Source organism: Dunckerocampus dactyliophorus, chromosome 19, assembly GCF_027744805.1.
Source record: "Dunckerocampus dactyliophorus isolate RoL2022-P2 chromosome 19, RoL_Ddac_1.1, whole genome shotgun sequence".
In the NCBI taxonomy this organism is placed as follows: domain Eukaryota; kingdom Metazoa; phylum Chordata; class Actinopteri; order Syngnathiformes; family Syngnathidae; genus Dunckerocampus; species Dunckerocampus dactyliophorus.
Genome location: NC_072837.1, coordinates 8,536,964 through 8,560,991, shown reverse-complemented (window position 1 = coordinate 8,560,991; position 24,028 = coordinate 8,536,964). Strand labels below are relative to the sequence as shown.

The window sequence follows — 24,028 nt, the reverse complement described above, 5'->3', positions numbered from 1 at the left end:
AGGTGTACATTTTCAGAGACTTAAGTGGCATTATTAGAAGAAAAACAGTCATTTCACAAGGACGTTGTAGTAGAAAAAGTCAAAATTCTATTACAAAGAAAAATCTAAATTTTATGAGAATTACATTTTAATATTGAAATAATTAGTTCTAATTTGACAAAGTCCTATTACAAGGAAAAAGTTGAACTATTAACCTGGGCATTGTTTTGACTGTTTTGACTGTTTTAGTAGTGTCATTGGTGTTTTTTTGTGTGTATTGTTTTTACTGTATTTTTAATAGTACTTTTTACTATTGGGTATGTTTTGTGTAGTTTGTGTTTTATTGGCTGCTGTACAGCACTTTGTGCTATATAAATAAATTTGACCTTATTTCACGATACAAGAATATCGTTGCATAAGTAATACGCAAACATTTTCAGAGAATAAAGTGGTAATCCTAGAAGTTGTAATTTAATCAAGTCATAACATGAATGAAACTTACTACGAGCACGTTAAAACATTAAAAATCAACCTTTATTCTTTTGGTGGTGCAATTGATTATTTTCTCAGAAAATGAGAGAATAAAATCATGTTATTTTGGTAATTTTGGCTTTTTCTCTTCATTTTTATTTAATTCTTAATTTTTGTTGATGTATTTTGTTTTTGCTATAACCCTAGTACTCCCTTTTAGCAGGCTGACCACCACTAATCACCATTAAGTGCAACTGTGACAGAAACTGTACTGTACTTGTGAGATCGTTGTAATAAAAATCAGATTTTATATACTCCAATCATTCGAGAAAATAGTTGCATGCATTACTTTTCACTCCTTTTAGAAGAGCTTTTGCTCATTGCCAGCCCCGCTGTGCTTGCGTAACAAGGCCTCAGGGTTGTCGAGATGAGGTCAAAGTCATATTTCAGTGACACTTGATATTCTCCACCAACTGGAAGCGTAAAATCATCACAACTGAAATCGTGAAAACAGCTGAACTTGGCCGGTGAATGGAAGACCACTGGAGCTTTCTGTTAAATATTCCAACAGATCCGCCGGAAAACACTTCAAGGACTTTTTCCTTTAAAGAGTTCGGGCTGGTGTTCAGCTCACGTCTCCAGGTTCTGGTTCTCCTCAGGGTTTGCCTGCCTGCTGACCACCTGATGATATGTACACCCGGAGCACTTCTTCAGGTGAATTGTCTTGTTATTCTGACTTTTTCTGAATTTGTCCTTGTCTTTACGGACTTGGGATGTCCCGCTGCTCCCTTTAGATGAGACTGTCTGACCTCTGAATACTTGAGCTTGCCGTTGGCAGAGACCTACTTTACTGAGCAGGATGAAGACATCTCCACGGAAGGCCTTGGTGAAGATAGCGTAAAGGAACGGGTTGGCACAGGAGTTGAGTGGGTAGAAGAGCACCAGGAGTATCTTGGAGTTGGAGACTGTGATGAGCGGCTGCTTCAACACTGCTGACATGGCGTAGAAGGAAATCGGCGCCATGCATAGGAAGTCGGTAAAGATGAGGACAGCCATGCGTTTTGCGATGTTAGTATCCTTGGATCTGGATCGGTATTGAGGATTATGGACGGCGCAGTAGATCTTGACATAGCAAGCACAGATCACCAGAAAGGCTATGATGTTGAGGACCAGCACCGAGATGACGTAGACCAGAGCTTCGGTGGACTGGATGTCCATTGGTAGACAGATGCTGACTTTCTGGTAGCTGCTAACCCCAACTAGAGGAAGCAGCGCCAGAAGGAGGCAGAAGATCCATCCCCCGAGCATCACTGCGGCCGCGTGGTGGAGATGAAGCTTCCGGTCGAGCCGCATTGCAAACGTGATCGCGTACCACCTCTCAAGAGTGATCACAGTCAGAGTGTAGACTGACAACTCGCTGGCAAACACGGTGAAAAACCCTGCGAGTGCACAGCCGGGGCCCGTTTGCCAGTCGATGGCGTGGTTAAAGTACTCGGCCCGCGTGTGGAGGTCCACCGAGGCGATGAGCAGCAGGTAAATCCCCATGCAGAGGTCAGCAAAAGCCAGGTGGCACATGAGGAAGCGGGACACCGAGAGCTTGTAGTGGCTTGTGAGCAGCACCAGGAGCACCACCACATTTCCGAGAACAGCCAGCAGACTCACAAACCACACCGACACTCTTAGGAAGGCAAAGCCCATGATGTCTTCGCAAGGGTTGAACTCATCAGGCACCGGCACGCACGACACTTCCTCACCCTCCTCGCACACCACGTAATCGTAACGATTATCAAAGTCCTGACTGGTGTCCTCCTGGGGGTTCTTCAGGGTCTCGCCAAAGCCGACGTTCTCATCTGGATGGCCCCCGAAATAGGCGTGGTAGTGCAGGCTGCCATGGAAGTCGCCTCCGTGACCGCCATCGCTCGGCTCCTCTGGGACCTCTTCGATGACACCGTGGAGGGAGGGGCTGTGCAGGGGTGCCACAGAACGCTTGTGATGCTGATCATAGAACGCCGTCAGGTTGCAGATGATATACTCCAAAAACCTAAAATCATAATTGGTCAACACAGTATCAGTATTGGGATCATTTTCCCCTATGATTTAGTACTTGTATATACAAAAAAATCCCAGTTTTCGTATGATTCGTTTTTTCTAAAAGGGTCTGTGAGAAAGTCAGTGAATAATATCAATTACATACGCAAATGAATTGTACCAATTAGATGTTAACACTTATTGAGTGAGTAGTGCACCAAACATATTATTCAAGTAATACGTACAAAATGCCACTAAGTGGTAGTGTGACTCAGCAACTTTTTTTCCTTTGCCGTTCTCCATCCCCATTCTGGCAGGTGGGTTCAAAGGGTGAGTAGTTTTACTTTATCTGACTTTTATTATACAGGGGTTACCTTGTCTTTTTGCTTGTATGGCTGTTGAGAATATTAATATTAACATTGTCTGTGCAGTTCAGGTGCTACGAATAATAATAATAGTACGTTTACTTTGCATCTATTGAGAAAATTTGATGTGAAATCAGAACTCGAAAATCCAAATCATGGAACGAATGGTATTCGAGTTTGGGGGTTACACTGTAATTTATCTTCCTACATTTGCTGTGGTCACTGCTTATCTAAATGACCGAAAACATAGTGTATTATAGCTTTAATGCACACTGTTCAAGTCACTTGAATATTAGAAAATATATTTTTTATTTAAGACAAAATAAAAATATTGAACACAAGTGGCAAAAACCCAAACATTTTTGTCTTTATAAAATGTTATTTTCTCCACTTTCTCTAAAGTGTATTCAGTGGTACTGTAGAAACTATATCTTTTTTGTCCTTGAGCTATAGCTGAAGTCATCATTTTCAAAACGTTTTTTTAATTATTTTTCTCAAGCTGCTGCACACAGATGTCCTCTAGTTCATTCCAGGAGAGGCACGCTTTAGTCCAATAATATCATTTACATATATAGACAGTACTTTAGGGAAAGTGATTCCTATTATAAGTCATTATAAATCTGGCTTATGCTTGGTCCTACAATAACAACATGGAGTGACACTAATTATGGCAGCCAAGTAAGACGTTTCTATGTAAACACATCAGGGAGTTGATTCAGTCCCCGCCAAAATCCACATTATGCAAGTTACACTGTGGTACATCATCCAAACACAGTAAAATACTGCAAATTGGAGGGTTTTCTCATTTGCTTTAATACAACGAACGCGTCACAAACGGTGTCTCTGAAGTTAGTTTGAGCGATTAAAAAAAAATCCAATTAGAACGAAGCTCACCCTCGTTTCTTTTTGAGATTTTTGAAGCCGCAGCAGTGGCTGGGATAGGTGAGGTTAGCAGTGGTAAGGTGCTTGAAGGTTTTGATGGGTGGCAGTTTCTTTAGCGCCCAGACATTGCGTGCTTTCAGCTCTCTTAGGGACTCCATACCGCTGGTGGGCAGGGAGGTGATACCTGTCTGGGATACGTCTCTGAGGGACAGACAAGGGAAGAAATGAGGGAAAAGCACAGATGGCTTGTCAGAATTCTCGTAAAACGCCACACCTACACTCACTTGTACCACATATTGATGCCAAATAACAGACATGAATTGACAAGTAACTGTCATGATAGCTTCGGAACTTCTCGTTGATGTTTAATTTCCACTGATTGGTGTTACTTCCATTGCAAATATGCACATGAATATGCTATTGCTTTGAGGCACAGCATAAGACAAAAAATATCAGGAGAATGTCGACTGGGGTGAGTCATGCCGATCAAAGTATTCAGATATTTTCTTGGCATGTCACTTCTGGTCATGTGACGGGGCGGTGACGTCATCTTTTTCAGAAAGGAGCGGTTTGCTTGTCTACACGGCGACGACAAGCCGGCGTTTTTAAGATTTTCCCACTCAAAAAATATTGTTTCAGGCCACCAAGAACACTCTATCTGTGTGGATGAAAGGCTGAAACGATATAATACTTTGCTGTTTTGGCCTGAAAACGTTTCACCCTTCCTGCTCGGAGGGGGACAGGGACTATATCTGTCAGTCGGAGGAAGAAGGGGGCAGCCACAATGCACCAAGATGTTCCCTTTTTTCGAGAACGCTGCTCGAGATTGTACATTTTAGCTTCAGTCAATCATACGGTTAAATCTAAGCCGATGAACCTAAAATTGACAGCCGCTTGGTGAGTCTTTATTACAAATAAACAAACTGCGACACGCTGCGAAAGGTGATTCCGGGCCTTCCAGGATCAGAGTGGTGTTTTTCCCTTCACGACTCTTTCTCCCCATTTTAGAGATAATAAAAACAGTAATTATATAATTGCGTGACCTGTGAGGGACTTACAGAAGCATGGGCCCGCTGACAGTGCCGACAAATGCACTTTCGTCCAACGTGGTTAAATACTTATTCCTGTGGAGGTCCCTGGACAGGAGAGTGAAACAATCAATCAAGCAGACCTTCTTGTTTCAGTCAGACCGACATCGGCGATAGGTGCAGCATAAGATTTCCATGAGCCTCAGAACTGCACATACTTGAAATCAAACAGTCTCACCCACAGACCAAAGAAGACTACTTACAGACAATGCATCATAACCACACATCTCTTCAATGTAATAAGCATAATACCGCTACAAGGAGCTGTGTTTGTCTTGGTTAAGCTGTGCTGGCATCACCTAACACTGGACTGCAGGTCCACACTCCAACAAAAACACCACACACATGTTCAGACTCACACATGGCTTAATTAGGCTCTTGTAAAGTGTCTGTCGGAGTTAGAAATAAGCAAACAGGGCTAAAGCCAGATCACCCTGATATATTCAATAACTCATATCCTGAATATGGAGGGTTCTGGATCAGTGGAATGCATGTTGCAGCAAAGAAGTTAAAAAAAGCAATGATTATGGTCATAATTGACCTCTTGGAGTCCGTCACAAAGAGTCCAGTGTCAACTGAGTGGACGCTAGAAAGGAACTCTTAATGCAGACTTCCTCTTGCCCAATTTGGAAGCATATTTTCCCATGAGAACTTGAGCAGGCTAATCAAAAGCTTGGCGAAGGGCCTGTTAGGGTACATGTGAGAGGGCCCACCGAGACTCACCGAATGGTTTCAGTGAGTCTCCTCTCGCAGCATAAAGCTACGCATGACACATGTCAGCTGTAGTTTAATCCTGCGAGTTGTGAGGTCCGAAAGTGCTGAGCAAAGCTGTCAAAGTAAATGGTAGAAATGCACTTAATCGCTTGTAGGTGAGAAGTTGAACGCGCGTTTCATTTTCCAACGTTTAAACATTTCCCCTCTAACTGTCGTCAAATCAGCAAGACAAGGTTTGACATACACTTGGTCCAGCTTGGTCCCGTTGAACGCGTGATGTTGGATTTCTCTGAAGCCGTTGCCGTACAACATCCTGGAAGACAGCAAGGGTTACCTCCTAATCAATAACACATCAATGCATTGATTTGTACCGCGTGTTCTAACTGTCCGTATCTCGGATTTATTTCACATTTCACAGTGACGTCTTGTCTGTGTGTGTAATTTTGTGGTTTAAAGGCTTACATTTTTTTGGGAAATGCTGCTCGGTGTAATTAATGTACAATCCCCTCTTCCTTCAGTCTGAAACCTGACCACATGTCCATGAGTGCCTGTTGTGTGTGTTTGTGTTAATATAGTGTTCACAGTCAGGACATGTTTGCAAAGTGAGCTCATTCGGACCTGTCTGCACCTCCTCTAGGGTTATGAAAAGGCAATACGCTTTGGCTTTTACTGTAGACTTAATTAAATTCTTACTATTTATGGAGCAATGTTTGCCTTTATTATTTTTTCTGGAATAGTGTAGTGGCTTGTTAGGTAGTACTTTTAAACAGATGGCCCCTCTGTCCAACTACAGTGAAACCTTCTGAAGTTGACCACAATTTGCACAACCGGTTGACCTCTAATTTGTCCAGATTTTGAATGATTTTTTTTCCCCCTAAAAAATAATGGAAATGGTAATAATCTGTTCCAGGGTCTGCATCATAAACCCTTTACTGTACAGGCAATGTTTTAAGTAATACTTTAACTGTCTTACAAGGGTAAACATAAGCTAACCAGTACATAACAGAAGTTAATAAAACTACAATTAAATATACATACCGTCAATTCTGGTGTATAAGCCGCACCCATTTAATTTAGAGGAAAAAACATATTTGTACATAAATAAGCCACACCGGTGTATAAGCCGCACGTCTCCACGTCATAAAATGGCATGTTGTCGCGCGCACAAGTCCGTGAAGACCAGGCAGCTCTGACAGGAGCCAATCATGGGCTTTGAAAAAACTCACAACAAGCTTGTCAACCTATTGGAAATTGCAGGAGGTCATTTCTCAATATAACAGTCTGACTCTCAGTGTCATCTTACAAAGAACACTAAACACATCACACAGCAACTTAACAATCAAAAGATATACCTAATAAATATATAAATTTACCAATACGAGTTTAAAATAAAAAAATAAAATAAAATGAAGTTTTCCCATAATGCATTTCTTCTGAGCAAACCATTTTATTGGCGAACAAGCAGCACAGAAAATGGATGGATGGCGCTGCAATGCTTCCTCTGTCCACCAGAGGAGCCCAGAGGCGGACGTCATTGCAATGAATGCGTTGCTCAGACGCAATGCATTATGGGAAAGAAAAGTTGTCTTTTTCATTTTAAACTTGTATTGGTACATGTTTGTATATTTCTCAAGTATAGCTTTCGAGTGTTAAGTTGGTGACAAATTGACATAACTTGTGCTTGAAAAGTGAATCTCTTCACGTAAAGGTGAGCAAACAATTTATTCATTATTGTTGAATTAGCGTGGCTAACGGTTATCAGCACGTCGTAAAAAAGAAGACTATTGAGCACACCTGAATATAAAATGCACCCACCAAATTTAAAGAGGTTGCATGAAGTGTGTTCACTCTGTGCATTGGTTCAGCACCTTGGCGCATTTGTTCAATAGAGCAGCGGCATGAGCGGAGTGAGCCCTTTTGTCAGTCATAGTATCTTTGTTTCGGTGGGTGGAGGCGGGTGCAGAAGAGTGTAATGGCAATAGATTGGCTGTGGAACCGCTATTTCTATTTTTATTATTTATTCAGAAAGGAAAAGGGTTTGTGCTCAATCCTGGAGGTTATACTGCTTCTAAAAATAAATAGTTACATTCAAAACATTTATGTATTAGTGTGCCATGACAATATCTCACACTGTCAGCACATCGCTGGTGATGCCACTGAATGAGTTGGGCGGGATCACGGTCATGTAGGGATGATCTACAATTTCCCTGCAGAAAAAGACAGCAAACAAAGAGAGCATTAAGTGGTGCTGTAAACATACAGAACACTTCTCACTGGAAAGTGACACAGGCGGGGTTCTTATGGACGATTGATGTGTTCTAACTTATTACGGTATAGCTGGAAAATGAAAGTGTTAGAGAAGATGATTGATGGAATGACTCAGCGGCGTAAAACCACACACACTTGATGACTCAGAGCATCTCAGGAGCATACACTTGTATTAAGTGCAAACATAATAAGTGCTTGTGTCGTGTTCAGCTCATGACAAGTCAAATTTCGGTTGGAAAGCAACCAAAGCAGGAACTCACAAATTTGCTTGGCAGTCTGTTCTAAATCGCCTTGTCGCGTTAAGAACATGTCAAAAAAAAAGTGAGCCACCCTGATGGACTTCAGAGTCAGGCTTTGCCTCCAGTAAAGAAACATGCATACAGTATATACACAGTGTATACAGTGGAACCTTCAAATCTGAACCCCCCCAAGGTAAACCAGGCGTGTCAAACATTTTCCACTGAGAGCTGCATACTGAAAAAGTCACTTTGATATTGTTGTTTTTTTATTTTATATGAAAATATTGCTCAGTTTTACTTCAAAATAAGTCAGACATCAGTTGAATATTGCATGTTTTAATGTAATTTTTTTGTATAGTGCATATTTTAATGTAATTTCTGCGACCCACCCAGAGGGGATTTGCCACCCACTTTTGGGTCGCGACCCACCAGTTGGCTTAAGTCACATTGTTCGCTACGACTGCAAAGGAAGCTAAATAGCTAGTCGTCAAGAGTTTTGGTTCAGGAAAACACTGCCCCCTAGCGTTTTGGTAGAGAATTGCAAGCCACGAGTTCGGCCTAACTCTAATGAAAGATGTTTTAACGGCATACGCCACTTCAACACTAAATCCCAATTATTTTACATCTACAAAAAAGTAAGTCAGAGTTACTTTCCCTGGTAACTAATTACATTTATCACTGAGTAATTCTGTTACTAATTCAATTACTTTTTGGGGAAAGTAACTTTAACAAATACATTTTTCTAAATTGCCCACCACTGCTTATTTGTATAAACATTAGAGCTTTTTCTCTTTACATTTTTACTCTCCCATTTTTTGACACTTATCATTTTTCTTCTAAGAGTGTTAAAAATGTTAATCATGAATGGAAATGTGATTTTGCAATGCAAATGAATCGGAGGTCAGTCAGTCATGGCAAAATTTTTTAGAATGACACAAATATTAATTTTCACAAAGTCTGCTGCCTCAGTTTTTATGATGGCAATTTCCATATACTCCAGATAACAGGTTATGTAGAGGGATAAGATGAATGTCAATTAATTGCAAAGTCCCCCCAAAACATTTCCACTGCATTTCAGCCCTGCCACAAAAGGACCAGCTGACATCATGATAGCATAGGTGAGTGTTGACAAGGGCAAAGGCTGGAGATGACTCTGTCATCCTGATTGAGTGGCAGTAACAGACTGGAAGCTTTAAAAGGAGGGTTGTGCTTGGAATGTTTGTTCTTCTGTTAACCATGAGTTACCTGCAAGGAAACACGTGCAGTCTTCCTTGCTTAACAACTCAACAACCATTTATCAGATTGTTAAGAACTTCAAGGAGAGCGGTTCAATTGTTGAGAAGAAGGCGTAAGGTGCCTAAGAAAGTCCACCAAATGTAAGGACAGTCTCCGAAAGTTGATTTAGCTGCGGGATCGGGGCACCACCAGTGCTGTACTTCCTCAGGAATGGCAGCAGGCTGAGTGCATCTGCATGTACAGTAAAGCCAAGACTTTTGGAAAATGGCCTCATGTCAAAAAGAGTGCTAAGAAGTCACTTCTCTCCAGGAAAAACATCAGGCACAGACTGGTATTATGCAAAAGATACAGGTATTGGACTCCTGAAGACTGGGGTAAAGTCATTTATTTCTGATGAATTGCCTCTCTGATTGTTTGAGGCGTCCAGAAAAAAGCTTGTCCGGAGAAGAAAAGGTGAGCGCTACCATCAGTCCTGTGTCATGCCAACAGTAAAGAATCCTCAAATCGTTGATGTGTGGGGTTGATTCTCAGCCAAGGGAGTGTGCTCACTCACAAGTTTGCTTAAGAACACAGCCATGGATAAAGAATGGTACCAAATATCCTCTTAGAGCAACTTCTCCCAACTATCCAAGGACAGTTTGGTGACAACCAATGCTTTTTCCAGCATGATCAAGCAATTTGCTATGAGGCAAAAGTGATAACTAACTAGCTCGGGGAACAGAACATCGACATTTTGGGTCCATGGCCAGGAAGCTCCCCAGTCCATTTGAGAACTTGTGGTCAATCCTTAAGAGGCAGGTGGACAAACAAAAACCTTCAAGTTCTGACAAACTCCAAGCATTGATTATGCAAGAATGGGCTGCCAAAAGTCAGGATGTCGCCATGACTGTAGATATATTTTATACATGTGAAAGTAGCTTTAAATTCATTCATAATCCATAGAATAACTGTCCTTAAAAGTGGTTAAGACTACTTACAGGATGAAGTTGTTGTCATTAGAGTGGATGTTGCTCAGGTCAGGAAAGACGGTAAGGCCTGTATTGAAAATACCGCTGAGAAACATAAAGAATGTGTTAGACAAGTTCAATGTGTTTGTCTTTCAATATAATAACCTGTCCAAAATATTATAATTTACCCCAGTTTAGACTGGACTCCAGCAGGACAAGTTTCCAAGTCAAGTACTTCAACTCTATTAAAAATGTTACCGTAAACCTAAAAAGTTACTATTTGGAAAAACTGTCGAAGATATGACATTTGTGAATGAACTGAGCCTAAAGCAACAATAAACAGGTTTTCTATGCTCTAACTACAAAAACATTCAATTTATTAATATTGAATCGTACTTTGCGGAAATTCACTTATCGTGGTCGGGTCTGGAACCAATTAACCGCATCTGTACAACTTACATTCCTTTTTTAGTTTCTGACCAAACGTTTTTATTTATTCACTACAAATAATGTTTGTGTTCAACTAATCAGGCCCAGATTCCACACTGAGTATATTTAGTGAGTAAAGTGACACAAGCCCATCATTACAGTACATCCTCACTATTCACGGAAAGTCTGAGCTGTGCTTCTACTTCCAGGCACGACTGTACATTACACTAATTTCCGTAAGGAAGTATCAGGGATGAGCAAGTACACCACTATCTATATCTGTTCAACCATCTTAATGATCTGTATCTGGATCTGTACTCGTAGTGAGCGGGTCATAAACCGGATGTGGGTGTGGTTTGACCGGAAATGGGTGGGGCTTAAATCGGTACACTAATTGAAATGAAGTTGACATGAATAGATCAGAAGTTGTTGTATTTATTTATTTTTCAGCTATATTTGTACTATGTATGTGTGTAAGTGATCTGTAAGACTATTATTTATTTTTAATGATCTGTGTGAAGTTGGTGAGTCATGCAAACATCCAGTGATGGCAAACAGGGAAATAATCTGTCAGCCTTGTTCACTGTATTTTTCTCAAAAGCACTGCGTTCAGTACTACGAGCAGTTTTCCAACTGACTTTATGTCATCAGCCAAATTAGAAGCAAGCAGATGGGGGGAAAAAAAAGCACAGGCAGTGACCGACGCAACACGAGCCGTTTACGGCTCTGTCTTGTCAAATGCACCGCATACTCCTCTCTCTGGCTGTAGAGAGTCTATCTTGGGAGGGGCGTCGCTGTGTGTGACTGGCCAATCACATAGCGTGACGAGTGAATACATAATTAGTGACCCCAATGAGGATTTTCCTTCATCACAATTACGAATAATGACGAGCTGGACTCATTTTATACTCGTGCTCGGCAAAAGTGCATTATCCGTAATGGATGCTCGAGTATCCGGCTCATCCTTAGGAAGTATGCTCTATTAGCAAGGAATTAGCTTAACATTTGTACCTCTCTCACATAATAAATCATTGGGGGTTTTAAACTAGTATAAAATAGTATTGTTTTGCATTTATATTAGTATGGTGCAATTACATTGTGTGTACCACTTATTTGTTTTTTTTTCGTTGGTTTGATGAAGTGCTATTGGTTTGTGTTTAATTTTTGAGATGAAAAGCACAAAAGGGCGGGTTTTACACAATGTATCAAATGGTAAGACAACATAAAGTGATGCTTAAATATATTATAGATGATATCATATCCTGCACTATTTGGCTTGAACATTGTCCAAGTTAAGGTTCTATGACACTGATCTTAATAACTGTTGCATTAGTTTAAAAAAAAGGAAGGACTCACAGGTATTTCAGGTTTGGGAGATTCTTAAAAGCTTCAGGGTCAACGTAGGTTAAACTCTTTGCATTCCGTATTTCTCTGAAATAAAAATGAACATACGTGTTTAAAATACACAAACCACTGTGTGTGAAAGAAGACTTAGTTGTGAATACAGTGGAATACACACACATCCAGAGACACTTAATTGAACATGTCCTTAAACGCGAGCAGGTCAGTGGGCAAGATGAGAGAAATGCGATGCCCACAGCCAAAGCCAGAAGTAGAATGGAAAAAAAGTGTTTCATTAGCATGTGTTTACTCTGGTTCACCCCGACTGCACTGAGCACTGCTGTCATGTCTAAGCCCAAATGTGCCTTGGCCCTGATTCACATCCTGGCTAACAGTCTGGCAGAGAGATTTACTGTACTGTATTTGAGTAGACTCCTTTATAAGTTCATAGAACCATTGCCAATCAGTGTACATATTTGGTCAAGTCGAATGCTTTTGGGTTAAGATTTGTACGTTGAATATATTTTCAGTTGACATGTCTGAGCTTTTTATGATCATTTTCACTTCCATTTGATGGCTTTTCTTTTCTTTGGAACACTACTGCTTGGTAGACATAATGAGGGGTAAAACGTTAACTCATAAGCGATGTTATCCTTCCTCAGTGCAGACTGCATTCTTTTGCTGCATGTGCCGCGTGTTATTTCACCGCACGTGCTGCACATAGTTCTCAAGCGAGTCTTGTGTTTATAGATTAAAATTACGTTTTTAATGAATCTGTCATAACACGGAACATCACAAAGGACAACCTGTAAAAAACTAATATATACATATATATATATATAATATTATCATACTCTTAACTGTCTGCAAGCTATTAAAAATTGATTCAGGATAGGTTTTTACTGATGGTTGGTTTATCACATTGGTTACACTTCCACAATTTGTATGCTTTGTGTGTTACCAGCACAACCCCGATGACCCCAGCGGATATTCTATAGATAAAATTCACCAGGAAACATCATGATTAGGTCCACACTGAAAACAGAAGAAGTTTAAATATTGAACGTTTGAACAACATGTATTGCAACACTAACAACAATGATTACGGCCATCCTTCACCACGTTGCGCTTTGAATTTCGTGGCTTCACTTTAGCGCGGTTTTTCAAAAATATATTAATGAATAAATCATCGCTGCTTTTGGCTTGGACACAGTGTATAAAAAAATATGCATATTTAAGTCAATTTTATGTTTTTTTGGCCGAAATTAAGCATTTCATCAGAAAAAAAAAGTTTGTTTCTACCTTTTTTCGTTCTTTAGTAATCAGCAGTAGAACATAGGTACGTTTCAAGAAACAAATACTTTTTGCTTTTGTGGCGGCTCAAATATCTAAACAACTATACCAACAAACAACACAAAAAGGGGGTTGGTTTATATCAAAATATAAATGTATTTACAAATATAACACCGTGAACTATTTACAATTTTCACATTTGGAACGCAACTACGTGTGTATATGTGCATTTGTGCGTGTGCATGCATTAAAATTTCTCTACAATGCATAACCTTCTGCACGCTACACTCCTCCACACTCTCTCGCTTCCTCCTTTCTGTCATGTGTGATTTTTCCTTTCACATGACCTCTGCCAAGCTCTTATCAAATGCATTCCTGCCACCTTGTGGCCGTTTTTATGGCTTAAAATAGCTGTGAAGTGAAACCATTAGTGGAGAATTGCATCATCACCTCCTTTTTGCAAAAGAATTTTGCGTAAAAAATGTAAAAGACGTATAAATACATTGTTGGGATCGGGCGTGAGGGTGTATAAAAACGTATAACTATGTCGTTGGTGTTGAATGAGTTAAGGATAAAGATGCTAATAAATGCTAGAGGGGTCATGGAGTCTGTGCACTGTTACAAGAAGAGCAGACTAGCCTGGGACAATATTTTTAAAAGGTGGAAAGGCCTGCAAGACAACTGCAGGGATAAAAGTAAGGAGTTGTTCTCTTTTTATTATGGTTTCATTTCATTCTGCTATTTAATTTTTTATTACTGAATTTACATGTCATGTGTTCTGTGTACAGTGATTGAGCGAGGAGTAACTCATTTGTAACTCGAGGACCACCTGTCATTGCAATGCATAAAGAGCGAAAAATGACGACATACGGATTTAGTAGTAATAAATAAGGCAAACTCTCTCTAGTTTAAGTAAAATAAATAAAAGTAAGAGTACACTTATCTTTCTGTGTGTAACGTAACTCTGTATTGATCAATCTATCCTCCTTTCATCACTGGTGCCTCTCTAATTCCCAGCAAAAAATGCAAACAGTCTTGAAGTATGTGGTTTCTATCGAGACAAGACCCCCGTTCCACCCGCGCAATCATCAGTTTGCAAGTGTTGTCTAACATCTACAGCTGCTGTTGGCCTAAAGCAGCCAACGGGAAGCTGGGCATTCATTTGCGTCTGACCCTGAAGGAAACCTGAGTGAGACGCTATTATCTAGTGTACCGCACCAATCAGAGGAAAATAGGCCCAAGAGAGGTAAAATAACAGAAAACAGATCCCAACCTCAGCTGGTGGTTGGAATGATTGCTTCTGTCTGTATTTTTGTTATCTGGAATTAGTCCGCTACTTAGAAAAGACACTAACTGAGGAGGTAATTTAGCTGCACTTGTGTTCATCAATTCATGTCGTTGTTAATCATAGTCGCTGCAAACTGTGACACAGCCACATTTAACACCATAATTGGAGAGTGGAAATACATCCTGCAAAATGCTGCGGTGGATTGTGTTGGAAGAAATCCGTCACTCAGGCAGGCGGGTTTGGAGCAGGACACGGAGAGCTAGGTGTACTGCAGGAAAGTGTGTGGTCCAGCCTGGAGAATGCGTACATAAATCTCCTAATTGAGACAAGAATGCACAAGAGTGCACCTTGCTTGACTTTCCACCTGAGACACTCCTGCAGGAGCTGGAGCGTGAAGGAGGAGACGCCAAATAGTGGCGGCTGTTCATCTTTTCCGCTCTGACGAACTTATTCTGCCTGTCTGCTTACACCAGGTCCGAAATAATACATGATATCCAGTTGTTTGCGTTTATCTGCGTGTGACGTGTATGACAACAATAGATTTCAGCATTCACTTCACATTTTGCATATTTTTTAGTAAAAAAAAAAAAAGTTTTTATTTTTTTTCCCTCTGAAAATAGACCAAAAACACATTTAATTCACCATAAGTCAGTAATCATTTATAAATGTGTGATAATACAGGTAAAATATAGAGCATAAGGCCTCAATTTTTAAATGTCTGTGTTCTTACGCTTTGGTGCTAATGGATTTTGCACTTTGCTTGCGGGGTCTTGAACGCACCACGGTTGTGTGCTGTGACTCGCTTCACTAAAGAAGCCAATATTGTATTTTGATGAAAAGGCAAGGGGATTTTGGACCTTTTTTTCAACCTTTTTATTGGTTAAGCAACTAAATTTAGGTAGGTGTTCAAAATGATATAATTGAGCTATTTAGTTTGACCAATTAGACAAATTTGTAATCATATATATATATATGAACACACATACAATATGTTTTAATTGATATATTTTATGTTGTTGGCAGGATATTTTGTGCATGGCGTCACACCACATTGCCATCTACCGCCTCCTTCTCATCACAGCACACACTGCAGATTGCAGGAAATGCCACCCACCACAGTCACACAACAAAGCTTATGTTAACGGTTAGCCGAGGTCTGCTCTCTACCGAGTACTCTTCAGCAGTTTTTGGCATCTCGGCCACACTATTTCCAATTCCAATATCCAGTTTGCCAAAGCCAACCATTAAAGGGTAAACACACACACACACACACACACACACACACATACACACACAAAGGTAAAGCAAATGGTGAGCCTCTTTCAAGGCTGTAACTGAAACGTTTATATCACCTGGGAGCTAATGGAGCAGTTTACTCAACAAGGATCAATAAAGCGTGTGCCCTTCGCTTTAGATACTCACATGTGGGTGATTTTCCTCAGGCCGTGAAAGCAGTTCCTCTCTAGTCTCTGCAGGGTCACATCCACCGATATATATCTACAAGAAATAATCACAGTACATGCACTGTTCTGTTCCCAGATTTCATGTTGGTGTGTGGTTTTAAAAAGCCTTTCCTCAATTATTTAGCCTACCTTGTCTAAGCCCGCGAAATAAGTGGCAATTTTACGGGCATGTGCCGTATGTATACAGTACTCGGTCATCAGTCTCGCCACTCTAATTTGTAATTGGAAACAAGTACCCTCTTTAAATAAATCACCAAACCAGGCATTCAGTTTGTCACATCAAGAAGAGAAACGCAACACTGTAAAACAAAGGACAAACAATGGCGGACATCCGATGTCTCCACCCATTTGGTATCCTCTGAAAGGACTTGACACTGTTCCCATATTTACCTACTGGTGACACAGCATCAGGACCAACTGGCGGTTTATTATCTTGCCCAAGGGTCACGGGAGGATGGAGGATCGAGCCAGCAACCACTCAACCACCTGAGCCATACCACACTCATCTTGGTGGAATTGGGCCTCCTCTCACTACAATAAAAACAACTTATTTTTAAAGCGCTATCATCTAATCTAGGGGCCCTATGGAATGTTTTGGATAATGGGATAACAGAAAACTCCCTTCTCACATGACTTGGTGCAGTTTAAGTGTACAGTATGTCTGACTACCTCATACTTCTCTACAGGGAGTCCCCCCCCTTAAAGCTTGGCTCAAATACCAGCGCTCAAAACCTTCTTGCGGTCAAAGGAGGGCAGTTGGTGTTTGAGGAATGTATTAACGCTTCCAGCTGTGCCAGAGGTGGTGGTACTCGGCAGAGAGAATATCACTCGTTGGGGCGCGAGAGAGACAAAGGGTGAGTAAGTGTCATGAGCGGGGAAACGTGGCTGAAAAGGAGCAGATGGAGGGGAGCAGACTGAGAGTTTTAGTCTCCAAAAGTTGGTACTCACATCCGCGAGATGTTGACCAGGTTGGCAAAAGCATCTGACGGCACAGAGGACAGGCGCGTCTCGAAAAGCCATCTGCTTGAGAAGAAAGAAGAAAAAAAAAATAACATTTTAGTTGTCTCAAACCTGGAAGAAGGCAAGAAAGTTGCATTTTGTTGACTAGCAATGTGTTCTTGGACATTTTCAACCTTTTTATTGCTTGAGTCACATGTGAGTGTGGAAAAAAAGGACCTTATGCGGTGGATCCCCCCCACAGCCTTGCAAATTTGAGGATTTTTTCTTTCATTCACCATAAGTCAGTGATAATTTAAGATAATTAATGATAATTTGTGTAAGACACACATGTCTATGTCTTTATGCTTCACTGATAATGTTTTTTGCTCCGGTATTGAATGTCCACACTTTGTTGAGCAGTCCTTGAAAGCACCATAGTTGTATGCTTGACACCGTGACTCCGGTTCCATCAAACTTTAAATGTGTTTAACACTGTAAGTGTGCGAGGCACATTTAGGGCTAAAACCTGGCCACGATTAAACAATGGCAATTGAAGAGAAAAGGGGAAGGTTCTGGAGCTGAAATTTATCTGATAATTACAACACTTTTATTGCAAATGTTGATCCAAAATCAGAGGAGAATGTCAACGTCAAGCAACCAGGAGGGATTGGAGGGTGGGGAAAGCCAGCTGTGCATCAAACATTTAATGGACATGTTAATTACTCACGTTTTTCGGCATTTGTAAAAAGTGGGGATCTCCTATTAATCTCACGATGAGACAACACAGTTTAGTTTGCCCTTGCTAATCAGTGAAAAGATATTTTAATTAATGGTATTAAATACAATTTAATAGTAAGCTCTGTAACTTTACTCGTGATGTATTTTTATTTCCCAAACAAATGTTGCCCCGTGAAAACCGCGTATCTACATACATAAGAAGGCTATTTGCACTGACTTCATTTGCGAGTTATGAATTAGCATTAGCTAACATAGTGTTGCTTTGCATGTACATTAGTGAATAAGTGTCTATTGTGATGCCCGCATAGTTCGTGTGGCACAGCTACATTGTGTGTTCCACGTGTGTTACGTGTTATTTTTGGCTGCACCGTGATAAGCGCCTGTCGGTTTGTGTCGCGTGAGTGAGGATGGAAATAAGCTGATTCAGTGAATATAAAAAACATCTCCTCAAGCAAGTTGAAGTTGGACTACTTTCTGTACAACTCAAGCTTTGCCGAGATGAGGTAGGTTTTCTACCAATAAACGGGCTAATTATGGAGATTATAAACACAAAATGGCAGGTTCCCCCCCCCAAAAAAAATGTTTTGACCGCAAATCAGTCATGAATGCTTAATGGTGAGTGTGAGGATCCACTGTATGCACTTGAGGCCCACGTTGCAGAAGCATGCATGGTTTTCTGGAGACTTAACTGTCACGTGTCGCAGCTGGCATGGTGAATGTTCGTTTTGATTTGACTTTGATGTCAAACCCCGTCAAAAAATGACTCATATGACGTCATTGCTTGTATACAGTCAGGAAACAATGGGCGAAGTCAGAGGGTTCTGATCTGGCTCAATCACTCTCACATAGGGGGATCATTAGTGGACGTACCATACCACAACAATGCTTTGACAAACTCAAACAAACTTTGCGACACAGAGCAGACCTTGGCACCTAACACCTTCCAACCCACCCAACCCATCAGAACCTGCACAGCACCGCTGGGCACCAACCCAAATAACCAGCATGAAAAACCAATGGCCTCATCTTACTGGCTTAAGGAGAAAATTGCACCCTCAATTTGTCTTTCTGGATGGAAACCCGAGAAAACAAACAGGTTGGGAATTGGTTTTGAAGTGGAGCAGAAGCCACATAATTCATGGTTGTGTCAGCAGAATTGACAACATGGCCGTGTTTACCATGGACTCTCATTTTGACGTGTAATGAGCTGAAGCAAGAGTTCGGAACTTGCGTATTCTCCACTGACATTTACTAAAAACACCTCTTTCGACATTTTTATTTAACAAATAGCTGTACCTTTTAAACAGCTGTGAAATAGGTGTCTTGTCATAACCATAACAACACAGCTTTAGTGATCCATAAGTTTGGTGGACCAGCCAGGACACCTGTCACGCGATCTTAGTAATAACATCTGTTGAATGTTCCTGCACATATTTTGTCCATCACCGTTGTTTACTTTGTGATTAGTTATATAACTGTTCAGGGGTTTTGAAAGTGATAAGTGCATCCCCTGAGAGGCGCCCAGAAGACTTCAGGGGCTTCAGCTTCAGCAGCTCAAGAAAAATAAAGACAAACATTCAGTAGTAGGAGGGTGTATTGTATATGATTTGCCGCACTTTGAAAACCTCCTGTATTAGATATTGGATTTGTTTATAAACAAAATTGATGAAGCACTAATAGCAATATAAAGGAATTTGCAAAAGCTTGTAAAAATGCTTTTTTTAAGATTCATTACACTTCAAAACAGTAGGAGAAAGTAAAGTAAGATGTATACACATGCACATTTTAGAGCATAATACCTTTGTGAAAATGCCATTCATTTTCAGTCTACACATGAATCATGTGTAATACTCATTACACATTATTCACACTATTATGCAAGTTCTTTCCGATGGCATTAGGTTCAGGCACCAAAAATAGAATGATTTCTTGATATGTTAATTATATATTTACAATTTAAACTGAAACCACAGGGGTCTTCATACCAAGTACTTCAATGTGGTCGTGAAATTTGTGGTTGATTAGACAATTTTGGGTATTTGTTTACTCCATTTTGTACTACAGTTGTCTTTAACTCACTGACTGCCAGCCATGTTCGCAGCTTTATCGCTGTGGAGTTTGCATGTTCTCCCCGTGCATGTGTGAGTTTTCTCCGGGTACTCCGGTTTCCTCCCACATTCCAAAAACATGCATGTTAGGTTAATTGGAGACTCTAAATTGTCCATAGGTATGAATGTGAGTGTGAATGGCTGTCTATATGTGCCCTGTGATTGGCTGGCAACCAGTCCAGGGTGCACCTCGCCTTTCGCCTGAAGTCAGCTGGGATAGGCTCCAGCATACCCGCGACCCTAGTGAGGATAAGCGGCATAGAAGATGTATGGATGGAGGGGGTCCCTGCTCCATCTCTTGGCATGAAAATCATTGAAGACCCCTTACTGTGAAGACTTCTTGTGTGTTACGGTAAATCTTGTCAAGACAAGTCAAGAGTGAAGGCTTTTTAGCAACTTAATTTCTTTCCCACCCGAGTCATCATATTGAAAATATTCAACCATATTTCATCTCCTTGAAGGCTTTTTTGGCCTCGTAATTATTCTAAAATGATACTGTGTGTTTAAGAAAGTGCTGCAAACGTTGTCTTTGAAGGCATCGTCATGCTCTGCTGGCTTTTGAGGGGGGCTGTGCTTTCTTTCCACCTTTCTGACTACTGACACATGCTGTGACCTTTACAAGTGGTGACGGGATCTACCGCCCACTATCATTCTATGTGGCCTATATGCAGTCATTGCATTGCTTTGTAGTTAAGATTTTCTACCTTTTCTGCCTAAAAGCTTATTTTTTTCCCACAATTACTTTACAATATGGAACTCACATACTGGAAATCCCTCCAATTATATCTGTTTTATGATATCTTTATCAATTTTCAACTTTGATGTTTTACATTTTGTAAACCATCTTTTTTTCCCCACAAAATATTTCAACATTTACATTTTCTTCTTGTCATGTTATGACTTTTTCAATTTTATGCTTCGAAAAGTGACATGTTTTTCTTCAGAATATTCTTGTAAAATGGCAACCTTTTTTTCCCCGTTCGATGACAACTTTTTTCTCGTGAGGTTATGACTTTATTCCGCTGATATCAATTTTTCCCAACCTAATTTTCCAAAATTTGCAACTTCATTCTTTGTTTTGGTTCTCATAATGTTATGACTTTAGAAAATAACGTCCTTTTTCTTTAATATTTCTACTTTATACTTCTAAAAATTGCATGATTTTCCTAATAATACTGTAATAATATGACTTTATTATTGCAGAATTATGACTGTTTTCCCTCATACGAGGAGATGACAATTTTTTTCTCTGAATGTTATGACTTTATTCTCCTAATATCATAACTTTCCCAAACTAATTTTCCAAAATTTGCAACTTCATTCTTTGTTTTGTTTCTCTTACTACAACTTTAAAAATAGCATCGTTTTTCTTTAAAGTTTCCACTTTTTGCTTGTAAGAATTACATGTAATAATATTATGACTTTATGTTATACAAAATTAAGACTTTTTTCCCATAAGTTGACCATTTTTTTCCTAATAATATTGACTTTATTACTTTATTTTCCTAATATTTTGACTTAATTTTTGGAAAATGTATTTATTCGTTTTTTTTTTTTAATTTTGTTGTTGTTTTCTTGTGTAATTGTATTTTAAGAGGGGAAATAAAAAACAAACTTTCACTTTGGACACCCCTGGTGTATGCGGTTGTACTGGGGATTTCTATCCGATTAAAAATCCAGAATAAAGTGTAGAAAGTAAAGTAAAGCAGAAAGTAAAAATTACATGACTAACTTTGAGAGATTCGAGCCAAACGGGCAGATAACATGGCTACTTGACAGACTGTTAAAGTGTGATGTGGGAGCACTTTTGGTGGGGAATAACTGCGTTATGATGAATATTCCAGCAAGGTTTAACATCCAACAGCTATAAAAAGCAGATGAAAATGTACTTACAGAGTCTCTGTGCCTGCAGGGAAATCGGGAAGTCTATCAATGTCAGCACAGGAGATGGTGTGACTCTTCCATTCTGAGCACTCACAGGCATCAGGACAGGAGTCAGCCTGGGACCAAGTGCTCATATGGAGGAAAAACAAAGTGCATAATATCACTTGCATGTTGGAGTGCCACGCTATGGTAGTCTCTGGTGGTCCTCTTGGTGATCTGTGTGCAGAATAGCATGTGAATTGTTGCCCAAATCCTTGCAAAGATGGCTTGTTTTCTTCCCAGGTTCCCGAGAGATTCTGTCTGTGAGGCTGAGAAGGTCGGGATGCTGGAGGACGGGCAGCCAAAGCTCTTCAGTGGACTTTTTTGGAGGTGGTCTTCAACTTGAGGGTGGACTTATGAGGCACTCTTGTGTTAGATTAGTGAATAACTCCCAGCCCAATTCTTCTGGGTATTATGACAGAAGATGGTATGTTTTATTTGTTACAAGTTACATTGAGGAGCATCACGTGGTTACATTTGCACTATTCAACATGTCGGAAAAGGAGTAGGAAGAAGCGAAGCTTATTTAATCCTACCCCTTCTTCATATATATTACTAATAATTCATTCACGTCATTTTGTACATGTTGACATGTTTGGCATTTATGGTTGTTCACTTCCTGTTTAAGTGTCACCATTTTCTAATTAAAAAAATAGAACATGTGTAGTAAAGCAGAGTCGTTATGAAGTGATGAAGGAAAGAAAAGAACAAAAAAGAAAGAAAAGACAGTATATAGCAATGCAATGTTAAAGAAAAATAAGAAATAAAGATGTAAAAATAAATGTAATAATAAAAGTAAGTAAAATGAGAATACACAAAATTAATAATACATATAAAATAAATCACAATAAGTAAAAAAAATTAAAAAAAAAAGATACATGAGTAAATAATAGATACCGGAGTAGAAAAGTCGTTTTGCACAACACAAACAACTTTAGGTCGCACTGAGACAGCTCTGATTGAGGTGACAAATGATATCCGTCAGGACACAGATGCAGGCAAAGTATCAGTTTTAGTTCCGCTGGACCTGAGCGCTGCCTTTGACACAGCTGACCATGTGATCTTATAGTTAGAAAGCTGTGTGGGGATCTCTGGTACTGTTCTGAACTGGTCCAAGTCCTAACGTGAGGACAGGAAGTACTTAGTTGGAATTGGAAACTGTGTCCCCGACCAAATGGCTATGACCTGTGGGGTTTCAGGGGTCAATCCTGGGACCCCTGTTGTTCAATCTGTACATGCTTCCTTGAGGCCAGCTGATACACAGCTACAATGTGTCCTACCACAACTAGGCAGATGACTCTCAGATTTACGTGTGGCTGATGGCAGTGAACATGGTCCTGTAGATTTACTTTGGCACTACATGAACGAGATCAGTGTGTGGATGCGAAACAGTTTTCTCCAGCTAAACTCAGACAAATCATTGTTTGTGGCCCACAGAAACGAGGAGAAAGTGTTATCAGTCACCTCGAAACCTAATCATCAGGTTAGAAATCTAGCGTTAATAATGGACTCAGACTTGATCTTGAGCAGCCACGTTAAATTAATAACATCAGCATCTTTTTTTTTTACCACCATTGAACATTGCCAAAATAAACAAAATAGTGTCTAAACCAGATTTAGAGAGACTAATCCCTGCGTTTGTCTCAATCACGTTAGACTCCTGTAATGGCCTTCTCACCAGGCTCTCTAAACGAGCTGTAAAACAGCTGCAGTACTTCCAGAATGCTGCTGCTCGAGTCCGGACTAGAACTCGGAAATATGATCATATTAGCCCACTCCTCAGGTCTCTGAACTGGCTTCCTGTCAGACTTTAAAACAACCCTTCTTGCGTTCAAGTCGTTTCATGGTCTTGCCCCAAAGTACATCTCTGATATGTTAGAGCTCGGTCTCTGAGAACCTCAGGGAAGGGTCACCTGCGGGTGCCCAGAGTCAGGACTTAACACGGTGAGGCTGCATTTCAGTCGTATGCTGTTAAAATCTGCAACAGTCTTCCAGAAGGTGTGAGACAGGCCTCAACTTTGACCATGTTCAAATCCAGGCTGAAACAGTTCCATTCAGCTGTGAACATGACAAGTGAAAACATTTAATTCATTATTACTTGTTTGTTTTATGAAATGATTTGATATTTTATGAAATGTTTCTAGAATGAATTTAATTACTGGTGCCTTCTTTTCTGTAGTACTTTGAAATTACCTTGTGTATAAATTTACCTTGCCTAAAAAGGACAACAAAAATAAACTGGCAGTGACAGATTATTTGATCTACTGATACACTGGAACGCAATCTTTC

General features: G+C 40.1%; 1 protein-coding gene across 1 annotated transcript; it reads right to left on the bottom strand.

Annotated features, from left to right (window-relative positions):
• Positions 1-137: 137 nt before the first annotated feature.
• On the bottom strand, positions 138-22,047 carry tshr (thyroid stimulating hormone receptor). The gene is made up of 10 exons (XM_054762221.1): positions 21,710-22,047; positions 16,980-17,051; positions 15,991-16,065; positions 12,003-12,077; positions 10,248-10,322; positions 7,657-7,734; positions 5,772-5,840; positions 4,784-4,861; positions 3,738-3,926; positions 138-2,491 (listed from the first exon to the last, which is right to left on the bottom strand). Exons 1-10 carry the CDS (start codon positions 21,868-21,870, stop codon positions 1,081-1,083), a joined length of 2,283 nt encoding a protein of 760 aa, XP_054618196.1. The 5' UTR covers positions 21,871-22,047; the 3' UTR covers positions 138-1,080.
• Positions 22,048-24,028: the final 1,981 nt, after the last annotated feature.